Source organism: Carettochelys insculpta, chromosome 19, assembly GCF_033958435.1.
Source record: "Carettochelys insculpta isolate YL-2023 chromosome 19, ASM3395843v1, whole genome shotgun sequence".
Classification (NCBI taxonomy): Eukaryota; Metazoa; Chordata; order Testudines; family Carettochelyidae; genus Carettochelys; species Carettochelys insculpta.
Window position 1 is genome coordinate 21,721,337 of NC_134155.1, and position 19,960 is coordinate 21,741,296.

Genomic DNA, 19,960 nt, shown 5'->3' on the forward strand with positions numbered 1-19,960 from the left:
GGCCTCTGATTAATGCTGTTATTCAGTCTGTTATCATTCGGAAGTAAACAAATTTAAGTGTGCTAAGATCTTGTAGATGATATCTGAAGCAACATACTGTTTCCTCTAGGTATCTATTGGCTGTTTGATGACAGGTTGCATAACAATGGCCGTGTCTACACTAGCCAAAAACTTCGAAATGGCCATGCAAATAGCCATTTGGAAGTTTACTAATGAAACGCTGAAATACTTATTCAATGCCTTATTAGCATGCAGGCAGCTGCGGCACTTCGAAATTGATGCGGCTCGCCCAGACAGGGCTCCTTTTCGAAAGGACCCCGACTACTTCGAAGTCCCCTTATTCCTATGAGCAGATAGGAATAAGGGGACTTCAAAGTAGCTGGGGGCCTTTGAAAAGGAGCCCCGTCTGGATGAGCTGTGTCAATTTCGAAGTGCCGTGGCCGCCCACATGCTAATGAGGCGCTGAATATGTATTTCAGCACTTCATTAGTAAACTTCCAAATGGCCATTTGCATGGCAATTTCGAAGTTTTTGGCTAGCATAGACGTAGCCAATAAGGTTTTATCCTTCGCCAGGATATTCATTTAATTTAGCATATATTGGCTACATCTACACGTGAAGCCAACATCGAAATAGGCTATTTCGATGAATAACGTCTACACGTCCTCCAGGGCTGGCAACGTCGATGTTCAACTTCGACGTTGCGCGGCACCACATCGAAATAGGCGCTGCGAGGGTACGTCTACACGCCAAAGTAGCACACATCGAAATAAGGGTGCCAGGCACAGCTGCAGACAGGGTCACAGGGCGGACTCAACAGCAAGCCGCTCCCTTAAAGGGCCCCTCCCAGACACACTTGCACCAAACAACACAAGATACACAGAGTCGACAACTGGTTGCAGACCCTGTGCCTGCAGCATGGATCCCCAGCTGCCGCAGCAGCAGCCAGAAGCCCTGGGCTAAGGGCTGCTGCCCACGATGACCATAGAGCCCCGCAGGGGCTGGAGAGAGAGCATCTCTCAACCCCCCAGCTGATGGCCGCCATGGAGGACCCGGCAATTTCGATGTTGCGGGACGCGGATCGTCTACACGGTCCCTACTTCGACGTTGAACGTCGAAGTAGGGCGCTATTCCGATCCCCTCATGAGGTTAGCGACTTCGACGTCTCGCCGCCTAACGTCGAAGTTAACTTCGAAATAGCGCCCGACGCGTGTAGCCGCAACGGGCGCTATTTCGAAGTTAGTGCCACTACTTCGAAGTAGCGTGCACGTGTAGACACAGCTATTGTGTGACAGGGTGCTGGCTTCACACTATACAAAGCACTGCTATTGTAACTTCAGATAGGTAGGCTTGAACCTGAGACCTCTGGAGCTTAGTGCAGGGGCCTCTATAGTTTAACCTAAAAGCCAGCTGCCTCTCAGCCTTTATCTCCATAAGTGGGCTACGTGCCACTATATGGGACAGTGAACCAATCACACCTAGTAGGGGTGTGTGTTACATACTTCCCCTAGCTGAGAAAGTACCACCAGAGCTTCCCAGACCCAGATGAAACACCAGACAAGCCCCCACTTGTAATCACCCACAGGTGCATGGGCTTCTACAATTTTAGCTAAAAGCCAGATGGCTCTCCCAGTCTTTCTCTCTGTAAGGCCATGTCTACAGTACAAAAATAACTTAGAAGTTGAGCATGTACACACACCTTACTTTGATGGTAGGGAAAATGTGTTATAGGAATGAGGCGATTTCAAAGTGTGCAGGATTCTTTCAAAAAGGACCCCATGTAGACGAGCCACGCGGAATCGAAAGCGGCAGTTTCGAGGTGCCACGGCTGCCATTATGCTGATAGGGCACTGCATAGTCACTGCAGTGCCTCATTAGCATATCCCAAAGTGTCTCATTAGCGTCCCCCTTTCGAAAGAGTAAAGAGTACAGCCTGTGAGTAAAGTGACAGAATCTAGGCCATAGTTTATAATATTCTGTATAAACTTCATAGAATTCTTATTACAAACTTATCATTTTAGTCACAACTACACTCAGTGTGGAAAATGGTACAGCTGTCTCATACAATACACTTTTATAAAGCGCTAAGGCTGTTATTCCTATCTTTAATTCCTCAGAAATCCTGAGAAATGACTTCTAAATTCATAAGCACTATGTAAAGGTGTTTGTGTGATATCCCACTGTTCACATAGAAAACACCTTGTTTTTAGCCTGAACTTGCCCACCCACCAAGTTCTAAAGAGGACCAAGTACGGTAAACTCTTTCGGATCTGGCAACCCCGGGACCGGGAGGTTCCCATCTATTAAAGAATGCCACTTAACAGAGAGGTGGCGGTGGGATCCCTGGTGGGGGGCAGGGGACCCTGCCAGCCCTGCAGCTGGGAGCTGGTGAGGGCGTGGGTCTAGGGGGAATTCCAGCAGCTCCAGAGCTGGGAGAACTTCAAGGCTTTGTGGGGCTCTGCTGGTAGGCTGGTGCTCTGCCGTGGCATGGGGCAACACCAGCACATGGGGCTGTGCAGGCAGCTCTGGGCCGGGCTGTGCACGGGGCTGTGCTGGTGGCCTGGGCTGTGGGGCTCTGCCAGAGGCCTCAGACTCCACTGGTGTGTGGGGCTGTGCTGGTGTGCAGAGTTGTGCCTGGGCACTGGGCTCTGCTGGCAGCCCTGGGGCATGGGGGAATGCTGGCGGCAACAGAGGGGAACTCCACTGGCAAGCGGAACTCTGCCAGCAGCTAGGCCAGGGAGCAGAGCTCCCCCGGGGCCCAAGGAACTCCAGCAGCCCAGGGGCTGAGAGCTGGCACTTCCAGCCCTAGGCCGAGGGTGGAGCTGGCAGGGGCTGATGCCGGTTAATTGAGAGTTCTGGTATAACAAACACTGGGTAAGAAGGCATTTCCTGTACCTTATGTAATATCTCAGGTTTCAAAGGCAAACCTTTTTCCAGTCAACAGAGAGTCTACATAAATTGACAGCATAAACTGAATCCCTTTGTGCTGGATGAAACTGGGAAGTGAAAGTCTGGCCCTGTTGAAGTCAATCACAAAATTCCCATTGCCTTTACAGGGGATCTAGATTTTCACTTGGGATCTGGCAGATCTCTTGGTACCTGCTGCCTTTGGGTGTCTCTAAATGGAATAGTTATAATGACACAGCAAGAGTTTAACTTTATTGCCACTTAGGTGAGGCAGTAGTTAGATGCAGTAGCAGCAGTGTCACTTTTACAACACAGCTTTCACTGACACAGGTGTTAACTGCTCTATGGCAGGGAGCCCTCTTCCTATACGTATGAGGTACAATCTGCACAAATGCAATTTTATAAAAATAAATAATTATTTAAAGTAAACAGTATTTAGGATGTACCTTCAGCATGCCTAGGAAACAAACCGGATCCAAGTCCGCAATCTTTGCACTCGTGAATCATGCCAGGAACCTTACAGAAGCAGAGACTGGATCACAACTAACAAACAGCCTACAGGCTGAGATGGGACAGATTTACCTACTCTGTCATTCCAGTTCTGTAGATGAACATGAAGCAGGCAATTTATCTGCTCAAGGACATAGTGACACAGTTCAATGCTCACAGTCACAGGTCCAGGTTATCTCCCACACAAAGGAACCAGATTTTTACCAAAATATCTCCCCAGAGAATGTTCCTGGCCTGTACTTCTTATCACCAATTTTCAATTTGTTCCTGATAATTGTGGCCAAGAATTGAGATTCTTCACTTGATTTTGACAAGCCTACATGCTAATTTGATTCCTGTGAGTCAACCTTTCTGTAGGGTCCTCTCCTCTGAAGTCACTTTTGGGAGCGAAATCGCACTCCAAAATAGAAAAGCAGACACGTGGGATCTGTCTGATCTCTCCTTTTAGCCTCAAGTCTATGTTTACCAGGGAGTGACTTTCTACTTTTCAATATGATAATGGTAGTATTCCACAACCACTAAGATCCTGTCTGAAAAAAGCAACCCTATTATATTAACAAAAGTTAAGAACAAGTTGTTCTTAGATGTTTTTATAACCCAATTCCCAGAAAAAAAAATCATGCTGCCTGTTAGTTTATAACAGATACATTTATAGGGAGTTCCTGGGACACTTTACATTATTTTAACTTCTAAAAATAGCAATGTGCTTACCAAAAATAAATACATAAATAAAATTCCCGGTTCTAGGTAAATATATAAACATGACTGTTACTGCAATGTAACGACAGGAGCAGTGAAACTTAGCTAGCTTGGTAGCATTAAAGATTTGTTTTAGCCTAGATCTGAAATGCTGGAATAGGCAGAAATATAATACTTGGAACAAATCCACAGCCTCAGAATTGGAGTTCCTGGCCAGGGTGCTGATGTTACAAAAGCATCTCTGCTCTTGCAGAAAGTTCCATTTATTAACTGATGTCACTAGGGCTAACTCCAGACAAAATGGCTTCCTTCACAAAGAGCATCTATTAAACTATTGAATACCTTACAGCACCCAGGTCAGGCATACCAGGAGCCCAGTGCTCCAGGAGGATGCATGGGTCACCTGCACCTAGATCCAGCACGGGCTCTCACTCTGACATAAACTGAATGAATGAAATTTCACAGGAGAGCCTGACTGACCTTTATAGTTCGCATTCCCTTAGGAAAAGGATGAAGAACTTGGCTGTTTTTGAAGTGGGGTTTGCAACAAATTTCAAATTAAAACTTCCTGCCCAACAATTAAAAGCATAACCACCCAAAACTCCAGCTTCCTTAGAGTCTTCTTGGGACCCCACCCACCTTTTCTTTCCCTTTAGTTGGAATCTAGAATCTGGGAACACCTGGTGCAGCATAGTGTTGTGATGAATCAAGGTGTTGCAGCTACAATCATTGCACACACACTTTCTTCCCCCTTCTGTCCCACCAACCAACCTTCATATGCACTTGTGGAACCAGGGCTAAAACTCCAGTCCAAGAGCTCCACAAAGTACTGGCTTCTGACCTGGCAGTCATTTGGTTCAAAGGGCTGTGTGCTGCCACTATAACATTCCTTTTTCCTGCAGTATCATGTACTGAGGGCCAGTAGAAGCACATCTCAGACCCTCTTCAGATGTCTTTGTCCGCTAGGGGACAAAAGTGATGTAAGATATGCAAGTCCAGCATGGGAGCTGCATCGCTGGAGTTGATGTACTTTGCATCAATTTTTCTGCACTGGAGGTCAATGGGAGAAACTCCCCCACTGACTTCTCTTACTCCTTGCAACTGCAACAAGTACCAGGATCGATGGCAGTGCCCTAAGCATTCAATTTAGCACAGCTCTACTAGGTGTGTTAATCTGAACCACAGAAGATCAATCTCCAGCACGTCAAGGTAAGTATAAACAAGCCTCAGGTCTTGCACAAAGTAATGTTAATGATTCATCAGTTGCAAAAACAAGCACACCCTAGAGCAGCACCAGTACTAGCCAGGCAGGTTGAAAAGTCCTACTGCAGGTACAGTGGGTTTAAAGGAATAAAGGGGGCCCAACGTAAACAAATGGTTCTCAGATCCTACCAGAAACACTATAGCAATGCCTGTAAATACATAACTGGATGGGAGATTTTATTTGTATTTAATTTCTTGAATAATCTCATGCATGAACCTGTGGTTTACAATTTTCCTCCAGAATGAGATCCTCAGTTGATGTACACCAGCTTAGCGCCACTTTAACGGTGCTACTTCTGTTTACTGCAGCCGAAGTCCCAGCCCTATGAGTTACCTTGGTTATAACTTTTTCTTTTTTTAATTGTCACAGTCATGCACACATCACAGTCAGGTCAAGAAAGAAAGGTAGAAGGCAACTACACAGAGACTGGACTCAGCATGCTTGAGATCCTTGGATGCATGGTGCCATAAAAAGCCTAAGTCTTATTAGTCTCCGACACTGCACCTTGCTTTATGGGACCTTGCTTATTCAATCTGGAGACAACGAGGAGTAAAGGGAGAAGAGAAAAAGAGAGAGGTCTGACATTAGATCGTAAGTTAAAAAAAACCTACCTGGATATTCAAGTTACACAAACTACTGGTTGAACATTAAAAAATGTTATCCTTTAAATGGGGTAGTCAGGAGACCACAAAAGCTAACTTTAAGTATAGAACCAGATCTATTTCCAGCTCTGAAGAAGTGGGTCTGCCCCATGAAACCTCATCACCTAATAAATTATTTTGCTAGTCTTTAAAGTGCTACATGACTGCATTCTGGTTTTGTGAAGATACAGACTAACATGGCTACCTCTCTGTTCCAATTTAATTACAGAGTATTTTCTTAATTCATAAGTAATAAATCACTCACAAGAATGAGCAATTCTTCTGGCTTCTCTTCCATCCAGCACTGCAATGTCCCCGAAGTAACAGATTCCACATTTGGAAATGTCTTCTGTACCCACTTTATGGCTAAACTCCTCATTTCTTTGGGGTCACTTATATTTAAATTGGCCATCTCCTGCAGAAATTGTGCTGCCATTATCTTGCAGGTTGCAAAGGACTGTGAAGAATGTGATCACTAAAGGTTTCCTACTTTCTTATCTAGGTAGCAGGTCACATGGCTGGTGTTCATTTGGGACTACTCACAGATTTTTAACCCTTCTTGTAATTAATCATGAGTGGCCTATATATATGTATAATTTCATAAGGAGCAAACTGCATAAATGTAGAAATAAAATATTTATCATTTGTCCTTATAATTCAAGATCTGTAAAGTCAGTCTATCTACAGTTTGTCTGTCTGTGCTACGTTTGTTCCAAGAACTCTTAAACCATAAGAGCTATGATTACAAAATTTGGTGTGCAATTTCCTCTTACCCTGACATAAACCAAGGGCAGGGTTTGTTATGCCTGGAAAGTGGAAAATGCCTGAAATCTCAGGATTTCTCAGAACATGGAAAGGGAGGGGGCAGGAGAAGGAGGGAGGTGAAAGGCCCATGTTCTAACTTCTGCACCCTGCACCCGCCTGGACTTCTGGACACCCAAATGCTGCTTTGGCCCCCCGACCTTGAACCCCCACCAACTCTCTTCCCCAAGCCACTCACCCCTTCCCTCCTCACCCTTGAACCCTCACTCCAGCCTCCATTTTTCTTTATTTTTGAAAAATATTATCATTGAAAGCACCCTGTACAGTTTTCATTTATTTAAAAAAAATTAAATCAGTTAAAGAGCCGAGCAACACCAGGAACATCTGCTAATATTGTGTAGAATGCTGTTTTATAAGAAGCAAAAGCTTTTTTGGGCAATCTTCTAAAACAGAGTGCAAGTAAAGGCCACTAACTGCAAAGAGAGGTTAGTGATACAAAACTGAGCTTTGATTCCAGAGTATGTGCTTTAGTTTTTATCATCCTAGTGCAAACTTTAAAATTATGCAAGGTACAAAAGGCAGGAAACATTTCAGAGCTGTTTTTATATTTTTTATTTTTATGGATATAGCTGCATTTAGTATTAAACTACAAAATTAATTCTTCACCTTAACCCGTCTGGTATACTCTGGACCCAGTCCTGCTCCGCGCTTTTGATTTCATAGCAGTATGAATCCTTTTAGTGCCATATGTTGGGTTTCGACCTTTTCTGTGCCATGGTCTAATTTTATTTTCTGTGTTGTTTCTGAAGGGAAACCATTTTCATTTTTGGATGGTGTAATTTTGTCCAGTTGTTGAAAACTCATGAATAAAAATTATAGACATTTTTTACAAAGGATTTGTAATTTGAGGTTTTAAAAATAATATTTTTAAATCATACACCCAGTTTGCTCTGAAATCTATGGATGAAAGCACCATTTAAAAGGTAGTTATCATTATGACACTGTATGGAATATGTAGGACATTTTATAATATTGTTGACAAATTATAAAATTGCAAGGAACCTGGCCTACATGCTATGTGTTGTATCTGCAAAAATGTTACAATTTTTCAAGTATGATGATCTTGTCCATGTTTGTGTCACCTTTCTATTAGGAGATATATATACGTATTATGCATCTGTATTTCAAACTTGTGAATCTGTATGTCACCCCCAAAACAGACTGGCATCTCCACTGCCTAGTTTGAGTGATGGCCCATCTAGGGACATCAGCTATACAATTGACCCATTGAGAGAAAACAAGGGATACACCTGGATGGGCAAACTTTATGGCCTGAGGGCCACATCTCTGTATAGAAACTGTGTGCCGGGACATGAATGCTCAGGAAATTAGAGGATTCTGGCTCAGGGTGCTGGCTGTGGATTAGGCCAGAAATGAGTTTAGGGTGTGAAAGGGGGTGCTGGGCTGGGGAATTGAGAAGCAGCGTGTGAGTGCTCTGACTAGATGTGCAGGTGCTAGGCTGGCAGAGGTTTGAGGTACAGGAGGAGGTTCCGAGCTAGGATCCAAGGGTTTGGAGGGTGTGAGAGGGATCAGGTCTGGGGAAGTGGTTTGGGGTCCAGAAGCAGCTCCATGGTGCACGCTGTGGATGGTGCTTACCTTGAACAGGTTCCTGGAACAGTGGCATGTCCACAGAGAGCAGTTATATGAAGCAAAGGGAGGCTATGCCTTCCCTGGGTCTTAGCACTCAACCTGGCTCCTATCCCTATCCCTATCCTCATCCCTGTTCTTAGAGGGGTAGCCATGTTTGTTTGTATCTTCACATAAATAAAAAACCACGCAGTCCTGTAGCACCTTCAAGCAGTTTGCAGATAGGTAACTCTCCCCCAGAAAAGGACCTGTTAACTTACAAGTGAAAAGACCTCCAATTTGCCAAACCTATTAGCATAACACTGAACCTGTGTGAAAGCTATTAAATGATAGATAACAAACCAAAAAGCAGTCCTGTAGCACTTGGTAAGAAAATAAGAACGGCCATACTGGGTCAGACCAAAGGTCCATCTAGCCCAGTATCCTGTCTACCGACAGTAGCCAATGCCAGGTGCCCCAGAGGAGGTGAACCGAAGACAATGATCAAGCGATTTGTCTCCTGCCATCCATCTCCCGCCTTCGACAGAAGGCTAGGCGCCATACCTTACCCCTTGCTAACAGCCATCTATGAACTTAACCTCCAAACATTTATCGAGCTCTTTTTTAAACTCTGTTATGCCGTGTCTACACTAGCCAAAACCTTCGAAATGGCCATGCAAATGGCCATTTCAAAATTTACTAATGAAGCGCTGAAATACATATTCAGCACCTCATTAGCATGAGGGCGGCCGTGGCACTTCGAAATTGATGCGGCTGCCCGCCGCATGGCTCGTCCAGACGGGGCTCCTTTTCGAAAGGACCATGCCTACTTTGAAGTCCCCTTATTCCCATCTGCTCACAGGAATAAGGGGACTTCAAAGTAGGCGGGGCCCTTTCAAAAAGGAGCCCCATTGGGACGAGCCATGCGGCGGCCAGCCGCATCAATTTCGAAGTGCCACGGCCGCCCTCATGCTAATGAGGTGCTGAATATGTATTTCAGCGCTTCATTAGTAAATTTCGAAATGGCCATTTGCATGGCCATTTCGAAGGTTTTGGCTAGTGTAGACACGGCCTTAGAGTACTCACCTTCACAGCGTCCTCTGGCAAGGAGTTCCACAGGTTGACTGTGCGCTGGGTGAAGAAAAATTTTCTCTTATTAGTTTTGAACCTGCTACCCATTAATCTCATTTGGTATCCTCTAGTTCTTATGTTATGGCAACAAGTAAATAACTTTTCTGTATTCACTTTCTCCACACCATTCATGATTTTATACACCTCTATCATATCGCCCCTCAGTATCCTCTTTTCTAGACTGAAAAGTCCCAGTCTATCCTCTCCTCATATGGGACCCGTTCCAAACCCTTAATCATTTTAGTTGCCCTTTTCTGAACCTTTTCGAACACTAATGTATCTTTTTTGAGGTGAGTACTCAAGATGTGGGGGTACCATAGTTTTATATAGGGGAAGTAAGATATTCTTCATCTTATTTTCTATCCCTTTTTTAATTTTCCTAACATCCTGTTTGCCCTACTGACTGCTGCTGCACACTGTGTGGATGTTTTCAGAGAACCATCCACTATAATTCCAAGATCCCTTTCCTGATCTGCTGTAGCTAAACTTGCCCCCATCATATTCTATATATAATTGGGGTTATTTTTCCCAATGTGCATTACCTGACACTTACCCACATTAAATTTCATTAAATTTTCCAGATCTGAAGAAGTGGGTATATCCCACAGAAGCTCATCACCTAATAAGTTATTTTGTTAGTCTTTAAAGTGCTACAGGACTGCCTTTTTGTTTTGTGAAGATACAGACTAACTAATAGGGCTACCTGTGACTAAATGGTAATTAAAACATTTAGCAGGCATGTGTCAATCCTGCATTTCTTGACAAAAATAGTTGTGCATTTTACTATGTCTGTAGGACCTTAGTTTAAATTGTGCTTTAAATATTTTATTAGTTTGTGGTTGAATTTTATAAAATCAGGTCTCTAAAAAAATTCGTGCATAAATGCAAGAAAGAAGCTGTGTGATTTCTTTTTGGCTTCTTGATAACCAATATGGTGAATCAGAAGTACAGCTTCTGGCTGGCTGAGGAGTTTTCAATGTTACCTATGAGCCAAGCTCTGCCTTTCGCACCCTGCCCTGACCCTGGCGTTTTCAGTGAGGACTGCCCCAGGCACACGAGGTGACAATCATTAGAGACCAGAGAGAATTCCTAGGGCAGCTCATCTCACTATTTTTTGACACTGTGGCACATTTTTATGATCCAATTTTAAAGTCCTGAGCAAGGAGGCTGTCACCACTTCCTGTGGGGGACTGTTCTGCAACTCAGTTCATCTCTCTGACGCCAAGAGTTTCCTGATACAATCAGTCCTTGATATAAGTCATTCCAATATAAGTTGTGTCACACTTACACCATTGAAACGTTGAGGGACAGGATGTAAAATTTTCTTATGCTTATCTTGTTCACGTCTTTTAGAAAACAGAAAATTAGCATACGTTCCCAGCAACCTCTGCAACTCTCTTCTGTCTTATACTGCACATAGGATTAAAAATGGTTTAAAATGTACTTTGAGTTGGGCTAATTACTTTAAACTAGAGACCCTTAGAAGCAGAAGTTGGGCTGGAAAAAAGTTCTAGACAGAAACCTGTTGTAATGCACATCCAAAGTGTATGGACCGGGCCCATGCTGCCTGGGGGAGGAGGCCTGTCGGGGGCTGTCCCGAGCCCTATGCTGGGTGGGGGAGGGGCTGACATGATGCAGGGGGGCTCCATTGGGAGGCTAGGCTAGGCCCTGTGCTGGCTGGGGCACAGGCTCCACTCAGGGGCTGTGCCAGCCATGCATTGGGTGGGGGAGGGGCTGGCACAGTGTTGAGGGGGGACATAGCAGAACCTTGCTTGGACAGACAGACACAGCAAAAATAACACTGCTTAATATGCACGGTACCGTGAGTGGTACCTGCAGGTGTAAATGGTGACACGGGCGAAATCGATGCTCCGACGGTCCCTATCCCCCTCTGTTTACATCAGTGCGCATGCGGCGAAATTCCTCATCACTCTCGTTTCACTCAACGAGTCGCAACTTCCCAGTCCCTACCCCTGACGCGCACCGAGGACCCCTGTATCCCGCCGCCGCTATCCCGCGTAACTGTCACTTCTGTGGGTGCCGCTCCGAACGATTCCTCCTCTGCCTCGGGGTCATCAACTCCCATCTGAGTCCCCCATGCAGCCGTGAGCTCCCTGCCAGCCCCCCTACCGCTTCCCGCTGTGTGACGTCACGTACGCGGTGTCATACCCGAAGCAGCATGACTCTCGTATTGTCTCGTGGCAGCCGCCCAGCCCCTCCCATTGTACAACGTCATCCACTTAGAGTCTGTGACGTTATGACATTATGACAAAGGGGGTGGGGAGGATGGAGTAGCCTCTGTTGCTTAGCAACCCTGTCGCGCACCTTCTGGTTTCCCACAATGCACCACGGCTGCGTCCCCCGGGGCTTCCGTCCGACACGGGGCAGCTTCGCCGCCATCTTGTGCTGCGATCGGGAGCGGGAGCGCCCGCCATGGAGACAGGTGAGAACCGCGGGCGGCTTCCTCCGCTGCCGGGCCTACCCACCCGCGGCCAGGGGAGCCTCCCTCCCCCGCCTTCCGCCCAGGCCCCGCCTGGTTCTCCCTGTGGTGGGGAGCGGATTGGGCGCCCCCTCCCCCGGCGTTTCCCTCAGCGCGGCGCTCCCCGCCCTCCCGAAGGCTCTGCCGGCTGTGGGGCTCTGCCCGGCCTTGGGAAGGAGCGCCCCCTAGCGAGGGGAGCGGGAAGCGGAGGCCGGGCAGTGCGGGGACGGGCTGGGTCTAGTCCCACCGCTGACTCGAGCTTCCCCCCGGGGCTCTCCTGGCCGGGCTGCTCAGCTCTTGCACTTGGTGATACTGCGCCAGCGTGGCAGAGCGCGGAAGGCGCTTACTGCGGTCCGGAAGGCCGGGAGCAGCCCTGCGTTTCCCACTGAAGGGCCACCAAGCCGGTTCAGCAAGCCGGGTGTCTGGTTTATTCGGTCGGGGCAGTCGGAGATGGTTGGAGCTTAGGCGTGGAGCCCGGCGTGGGTACGGAGTTTGTGTGCACACTTGCAAAATCGACCCGTGGGTAGTCACGTGCACGGCCTTGGATGCGGATACCTGCGGTTATAAAAGGGATAGCCTGGACTTGCAGGACTCTGCTATAGGGATGTACATGGTTAACTAGTAAGCTTCATTCTACACGGACGAGGCTTACTGGTTATAGTTAACTAGCATGGGCTAAAGCAGCCCCTGCCTACCAGGTAGTGGGTTGCTCTAATCTTGCAGGGCGGGGGTGCTGCAGCTGGTGTGGTCCCAGGGGAGAGGCGAGTGCTCAGGCTGCTGCAGATGGGGTTGCTGCAGCCCTGTTAGTGCACGCCGGACCCGTGGAAGCATCACGGGCATTGAGGCTCAGCTGCCCCCCCCCCCACCTTCTCAACCAATTTAATTGGTTAACCCAGGGTTTATGTCAGGCCTCACTTTTCATTCCTGCAGTTAGCAGGTCTCCCCCCACCCCCAACCTGTCTAATGTAATCCAAACCAACGGAAGTTTATGTTCATATGAAAAACAACAACAAAAACACTTTTGGTAAGTGTAAGGAAAAAAAATAGACTGTAAAACTTTATTAATCGGTATATATATGTGAATACACATACATAAAAACAGTAACATATTTCAACGTTTTTAATGAGACGGATTAGCCTGACATGCAGCAGCCAGTTGTGCTGCACTCCACCCCTTACGAATTTAATCTACTTGACCCCAAGGGGACCTGCCCTCTCACTTTGCAAATCCCTGAATTAACTGGTTAACCAATTAAACAGGATTTTACATTCCTGTGTGTTCAGCATTAGTGATACCATTGCTGGAATGTTGTGTTCGGTTTGCTGTTGATGCCTCCAAAAGGACGTTAAAAAGTTGGAAAAGGCTCAGAAAAGAGCTGCACGAATGATTCAAGATCTGAAAGATGCACTTTTGAGCTTCCCTAATCTCTCCCTATAAGATATGTAATTAAGAGACAATTGAGAGGTGAATTGATTGCAGTTTTTAAGTGTCTACATGGGGAAGAGATTTGATTGTAATGGCATTTTGATGTAGCAGAAGAAGGAATAATGAGATCCAGTGGTTGATGCTAGGCAAATCCAGACTAGAAATGAGTTGCACATTTTAAACAACAAAGGTAGCTGATTCGTATAACTAGCATAAGCACGTAGTAGATTCCCCATATCTTGAAATCTTCAAATCAAGATGGTGTAGCTTTCTAAAAGTTACCCTGTTAAAGTTATGGCTTCATGTTAAAATGTTTACTGATGAGCCAAACATTGATTCATTGACGAAGTACTTCAGGCTTGGTAAAAAGTATCTTGCAAAATGCATCTGTATTTGATAGAGGGGGAGATATTGCGTAGATGAAGTACTTCTGTCTATATGGCTTGTACTGAGAAGCAAACCTTTCTGCTTCAGTGTATATCTCAGATTCTTATTAATGTCTTCATAGCTTTCATCTGTAGAGACTGAATGGGGTTTTTTGTACAGACTTACTTTACCTTTTCCCCCAACAGTAGATGATACCGGAAATCGACTTCGGTTCCAACTGGAGTTGGAATTTGTTCAGTGTCTGGCAAACCCCAATTATCTCAATTGTAAGTATTTGTGAAAATATCAGGGGCCTGGGTACTATTAGTTACTAATGTTTACTGTTTTCAAATTACGAAATGTTGAAGAATGGTCCACTACAACAAAAGTTGAGTCATTTAAATTAATGATATCTTACAGACTGACCATCTTCATATATCGTTGTTTGGACAAGCTTTACAGCAGGAATGCCTTTTTTTGGTTAATGTTCTATTTTGTGTGATAGTTTTCACTGATGATACAGTGAACTCCTGACTTATGCAGAGGTGGTGTTCTTGGCAACCCCACATAAGTTGAATTTTTGGGTAATTTGTGGAGTCACCCTTGAGTGGCAGGGAGCTGGAAACCAGGTGGCAGCCCGGGTCCCTCCAGAGGAGGGGAGCCAGGAGCCAAGCTGCTGCCTGGTTCCCAGCTCCCCACCACTCCCAAGGACCGTGAAACCGCTCCTGTTGGGACGGCAAGAGTCAGGCTGCTGCTCCTGTTGGGCGGCAGTTGCCTTAACTGGAAACATACGCATCTCGGTTGTGCACATCTCAGGGGTTTGCTATACTCATTGGGTGCCAATACAGGTTGTAAATACATGGCAGAATCAACCAACAGGTACACTAAATGTATTTTTGAGTTGTGTAAAGGGACACCATCAACTTGGAGTTTAGGCAGTTAAAAACAACAATAAAAAAAAGTAATTTTAAGGTGCTACCCCGTCCTTGTCTTTTGACCTTTTTTTGCCATTTTTTACGTTGCAGACACAGTATCCTATTTTTAAAAGTCTGCTCTCTATCTCCTTGCTGTGTGATAGACCCACACAAAAGGTGCTTAAGTTGCTAAAAACGGAATGCTAGCATATCCAAAATCAACATACCAAAAGGAGTATTTTTCGTATTTCAGTTAGGAAAGTTGGCAGTTACTTGTGACAGTACAGGTTGAAGCTCTCTAGTCCAGTACTCTCTTGTCCAGCAACATCCATAATCCAGCATGATTTTAGTTATCTGGACAGCCACTTATCAGTGCAGCCAAGTTTTGTGCCGTTCCATAAAGTTTGTTTATAGCCACCAGTCCTGGCTCTCAGTGTTCTGTCCTGTTATTTAGCTCTAATTTACCCCTAAATGTCTTCTAAGAGCCCCGTAGCAGTGGACATATTGGTAATGCTGCTAGACAATACTGACCTCCTGTGGCCTGGCAAATTCTCTCATTCGGCACCGGTCTGGTCCTGTGGGAGCCGGACTAGAAAAGTTCAACCTGTAGTTGGTTAAAATATTTAAAAATAGAAATGCTCTTTAATGTTACACACTGAGCAACAAAGAAAGAAGCTTTCATGTGTGCATATTTAAAGTTTTAAATATCATTTGCTTTCTTGCATGTGCCACTGATATTCTTGTTTGTTTTTTCAGTTCTTGCACAGAGAGGGTACTTCAAAGACAAACCTTTTGTAAATTATCTTAAATATTTACTTTACTGGAAAGAACCTGAATATGCTAAATACTTAAAGTAAGTGTTAAATTATTTTGTGTTCTATATTAATGTACTAGGTACCTTATGTTGTGCATTATGTAACAGGACACCAGTATTTGCTTTGTTTCCAGTCTGCTGATTTGTATTATAAAGTGTGATATTGTCCAGGCCTCCTGAGAAAACCTTTTATTTAATGACCTACATAAGAGAGTGTCTCTTAGTTACACAAGTAAATCTTGGTTTGGTAGCCTGTCACAGAAGCTTCAGTCTTGCTGACAGTTAATATTTAGGCCTGTGCAGATACCTGTGGATGCAGATATCTGCAGATAAAAACTGGTACAGTAAACCCTTATTTTCGTGCAAGTCTGCAGGGGAGACAGGAACTAGGCTGCAGAGTGGTTCCCGGATCCCTGTTGCTTTTAGGACTTGGGAAACTGACCAGCTCATGGCTGGTCAGCTTCCTGGTTTCCACAAGCTGTGGGGAGCCAGGAACCAGGTGAAGAGTCTTCTCCCTGCCTTCCCCCAGCTGTGCAGCTGTGGGAAGGGAGGGAGAAGGGTTCAGCTGTGGGGCTGCAGAGTCCCCTCTCGCCCCAGCTGGGGAATCCTACGGCTGGCTCTGTCGGCCAGGCACTTCCCAGCCAGCTTCCAGCTGCAGGGACCCGCCCCCCCACTCATTTTGAATGCGTGTATCTTAGGGGATTACAGTATCCATTGAGCTGCAGGGCTCTTGTCCTAGGAGAGGAGCATGGTGTTGCTGCTCCCCGGAGCCAGGGCCACATGTTGGCAGCTCCTCTTGTTTGTGAATTGGTACCACTGCCAGCCAGGGGCTTTATGACTCCAGACAGGAGGTGGGAGTTGGGGACTGTACAGCTACATGGCTGGGAGCACTTATCAGCACAGGGAAGATCAACCCTGTCATGGTTGACCTAGAGCTCAATTTAGCACACCTACTAGGGATGCATTAAATCAAACTTGCATCAGTGCCCATACTCCTGCCTCCATTAGGGGTAAGGGAAGTCAATGGGAGCACGTGATCTCATTGACTTCCCTTAGTGGCAACAGCACAGAAGTCTGAATTAAGGTACGTTTATTCCAGATATGTAATTAATTTAGGTGGCATTGCATAGCTTAATTAAACCATCCCCTGTAGTGTAGACCTGTCCTGAGAGTTGTGGCACCGCACTCCACTCCTTTGGCTACAGTATCTTCTGGGAGTAGGGTTCTTCAGCTTAGTGAATACCAGTATGGATAGGTGGTTGTCTGTATCCATGGGTATATATTTGTATCTGCAGGGCTCTATTAATATTCTTGAACACACTGATACTATGAAGCCTGAGTCAGTCACAGAACAAACACTTGCGGAGTCATTTTGCAACACACAAAGGAAATATAAAATACAGCATGGTTATGTACATGCCTCAATGTTGCAGACCTGTTTCACATTTTGTATAAACAGTTTTTGTTACGTTTTTACACAAGCAGTTTCAAAGTAGGTATATAAAATCCCATTGAAACTTAATTTTTAACCAGTTGGCTAAATAAATGGTTAATTGATTAAACGGTATGACAGGCAGGGGTGGACTGTTCCACAGAGGACAGCTGCTCTGGCTTGGCTGGAGTGCCCCTGTCTGTGGCGGGCCCGTCAGAGCTGAAGCAACCTCTAGCCTTTACTGGTTAACCCTAACCAGTAAACATCATCCATTTAGGTTGACAGTTAACATCCTTGTTCTGAAGCTGATAACTATTACAGCTGATACACAGATGCTTAGTTGATTTGGCTCTTTATTTCTCAGACTGAAATAATCAGCAACATAAGTGAGATTATTACTTTACATAGAACATTTAAATAAGTGTGTAACAGAGGTCCTCAATTAGATTTTGTGGTTGTTTTCTTTCTCTAATATTCTCCATGTTATCATCATTTGTATCCTGATAAGCAGCAGTGCTTCACAAAACAGGAATATCTTACATATAAAGAAGGCAAAACATAAATTAATATGGAATTTTTAGTACAGAAAGTGGCGGTATATTAAATCTGTGGGTAAAACCTGTGCAAGTTTGTATTAAAGTATACTCTGCTTGTTTTTAATCCAGGTATCCTCAGTGTTTGCACATGTTAGAGCTGCTCCAGTATGAACACTTCCGGAAAGAACTGGTAAATGCTCAGTGTGCTAAATTTATTGATGAGCAACAGATCCTTCACTGGCAGCATTATTCACGGAAAAGAATGCGTCTCCAGCAAGCACTAGCAGAGCAACAGCAACAGAACAACACTTCTGTAAAATGAGTGTTTGACTCATCAACGATGTTTGCTTCTTGTCAAGACATGTATTTGCAAGGGACAAATTGACATGTGTAGCTTTGGACATAGTGATGTACATAACTGATCTACAGTAGACATTTTTGTTTTATCAAGTGGCTTTAATGAGATGGAACTGGTGCATACATTGAAACTTCAGTGATTCTTTTTCAAAAGAGTAATGGCTTAAGATCATGACTACAGGCCTTCATCTTTATATCTCTTCTGAAAACTAAATGCTGTTACATGATGTCCCTATTGATATCTAACTAAGGAGTTATTTCACTGAAAATGAATAGTCAGTCTGTATTCAAATGTATTCTCTAAGCTACTTGGAGGGGACAGCATTATGGTATAAGATGGTTGTAAAAGTGTGTAGGAGTTCCTGTGTGCTGTGGAGAGTTACTTCTGTCACAAGAGCCAGGTATGCACCACTGCCATGAGATGTATTTTTAAAAAAAAAAAAAAGCAAACTTATTTGCATGTGTCCCCCTATGGAAGCAGAGCTGTCTTAGGGCTGCTATAGCACTCCTCTGTAAGTCCATTAATGATTTTGTGTGTAGTGCTCTTGCTGTCATCTTAATGCAGATTTGCTGATACCAAAATATGAAAGATTTAAACCATAGTGGTGAGAATAACAAGGTTTTGCTGGTGATGAGGGGAGATTAGTACTTACAGCTATGTAATCCTTCAGGGGGAAAGCCTTGCAGATGCAGAACTAGGGAGATAGAGCCATCCTAATTGCACCTATTCAGTTAAAGTAAACTTACCTTTATCTTTTTTCTTTACTGTTAACAAGTTTGAGCTAGGTAAAGTAAGGCTCTTGGCTGCTAAGACGACTTAAAGAAACAGCTCTGGCTAAGCACCAGGTAAAAGTTACTGAAGACTGAAACTAGACATAGAACTAAGGGTTTTGTATTATGCCCCTTAAACAAGTCGAGAAATGGAGCAGAAGTGGCTAATGAGTTAGGGATTAAGAGCTCTGCATGGAGTGCAAAGACAATTAGGGTAATTTTTATTTATATAATATGGCTCAATTCCCTCCCTAAGCCGGGCACCCCTCCCTGCCCCCCCATCTCCTGCTCTAACCTAGTCCCCCTCCCCTCCTCCAGAACTAGGCAGCCGCAGTCTCCCTGCATTAACTTAATGACTGCAACTCACTGGAGCTGTCACCATTACCACATGCTTCTCCCACCTAGCACTGGGGCACATGTGCAGAGCAGTGGACAGCACTCCTGGTGTGCTGCATGCAGTTTGAGCCACAAGTTGGCCACCCTGAAATGGAGAGGCTGAGGTGATTCTTCCACCTTCCAGGTGGAGAAGGTGTTAAGACATAGACAATTAAGGCAGCTTGTTCAAGGGGCATTCTTGCTAGAGTAAGATGACTTTCCAAAGGCAAGCTTTCAGTATTTCCTAGAAGTAGCACAGCTGTGCCTTTAGACTACATTCCTTTATATAGAGAATAAAAACAAAGTTGGAATGTAGAACAAGTTATTGCATATTAAATTCTAATCACCTATTAAAAATTAGCAATTGGTCTGCCTTTACACTTACTTTCTAGGAGAGTAGTGTCAAGCTATGGACAAGGAGCTTTAATTCTAGAGGCGCATTAACTATTTAGATCAGTAGTGTTCAAAAGGAAGTCCACCCATTACCAGCCAGGCACCCTATCCCCCCCCCCATCCATGCATCCTATTCCCACAGCTCACCAGAGCTGCACTGCTGGAACCACCCAGCCCCAGGCCATGCCAGGACAGCATTGTCATTTGCAGGAGGCACACCAAGAAGGAGCAGCACTAGGGTAGCATTTGGGGGTACAGCACATGGCTCCTGGCCAAAGCCTCAGGAGCTGTGCCAGGGAAAGGGCTGCAGGAGCTGCCTCCTCCACTGCTGCCATGTGCTTGTGTTGGGGCACATGTGTGGAGCAGACAGAGGGGCATTTTGCCACATTGTACTGTCCTGTTCATCACATGGGGTGAACAGGAAGTGTATTGGACAACACACATTTAAGTTAAGGGGTAAGCTAGTATTTTCTTGCACATGGCCTTCAATAAGGAGTTAGAGCTAATAGCTATGCTCATTTCTGGTGAGGGTAGTGACATCTTGCAGATTCTGCCTG

General features: G+C 45.1%; 2 protein-coding genes across 3 annotated transcripts in view; both read left to right on the forward strand.

Moving 5' to 3' along the window:
• SLC13A5 (solute carrier family 13 member 5) overlaps positions 1-6,249 on the forward strand; it is a 60,294-nt gene extending 54,045 nt beyond the window's left edge. The window contains exon 11 of the mRNA XM_075013259.1: positions 5,750-6,249. Coding sequence (XP_074869360.1) covers positions 5,750-5,788 — 39 coding nt within the window. The 3' untranslated portion in view covers positions 5,789-6,249. The remainder of the gene's footprint in view (positions 1-5,749) is intronic.
• A 5,653-nt stretch (positions 6,250-11,902) lies between these two features.
• Positions 11,903-19,876, forward strand: MED31 (mediator complex subunit 31). 2 transcript variants are annotated; one of them, XM_075013262.1, is made up of 4 exons: positions 11,903-11,983; positions 14,018-14,098; positions 15,482-15,578; positions 17,637-19,876. In XM_075013262.1, exons 1-4 carry the CDS (start codon positions 11,974-11,976, stop codon positions 17,827-17,829), a joined length of 381 nt encoding a protein of 126 aa, XP_074869363.1. In that variant the 5' UTR covers positions 11,903-11,973; the 3' UTR covers positions 17,830-19,876. The 2 variants fall into 2 exon arrangements, with proteins under 2 accessions (XP_074869363.1, XP_074869364.1); XM_075013263.1 differs by having other exon boundaries at positions 11,938-11,983; positions 14,021-14,098.
• The last annotated feature ends 84 nt before the right edge of the window (positions 19,877-19,960 follow it).

Coding starts and splice junctions, on each gene's coding strand:
- MED31 (XM_075013262.1), top strand. Junction 14,099..15,481: donor AAACCCCAATTATCTCAATT/GTAAGTATTTGT, acceptor TTGTTTTTTCAG/TTCTTGCACAGAGAGGGTAC. Junction 15,579..17,636: donor GAATATGCTAAATACTTAAA/GTAAGTGTTAAA, acceptor TTTTTAATCCAG/GTATCCTCAGTGTTTGCACA.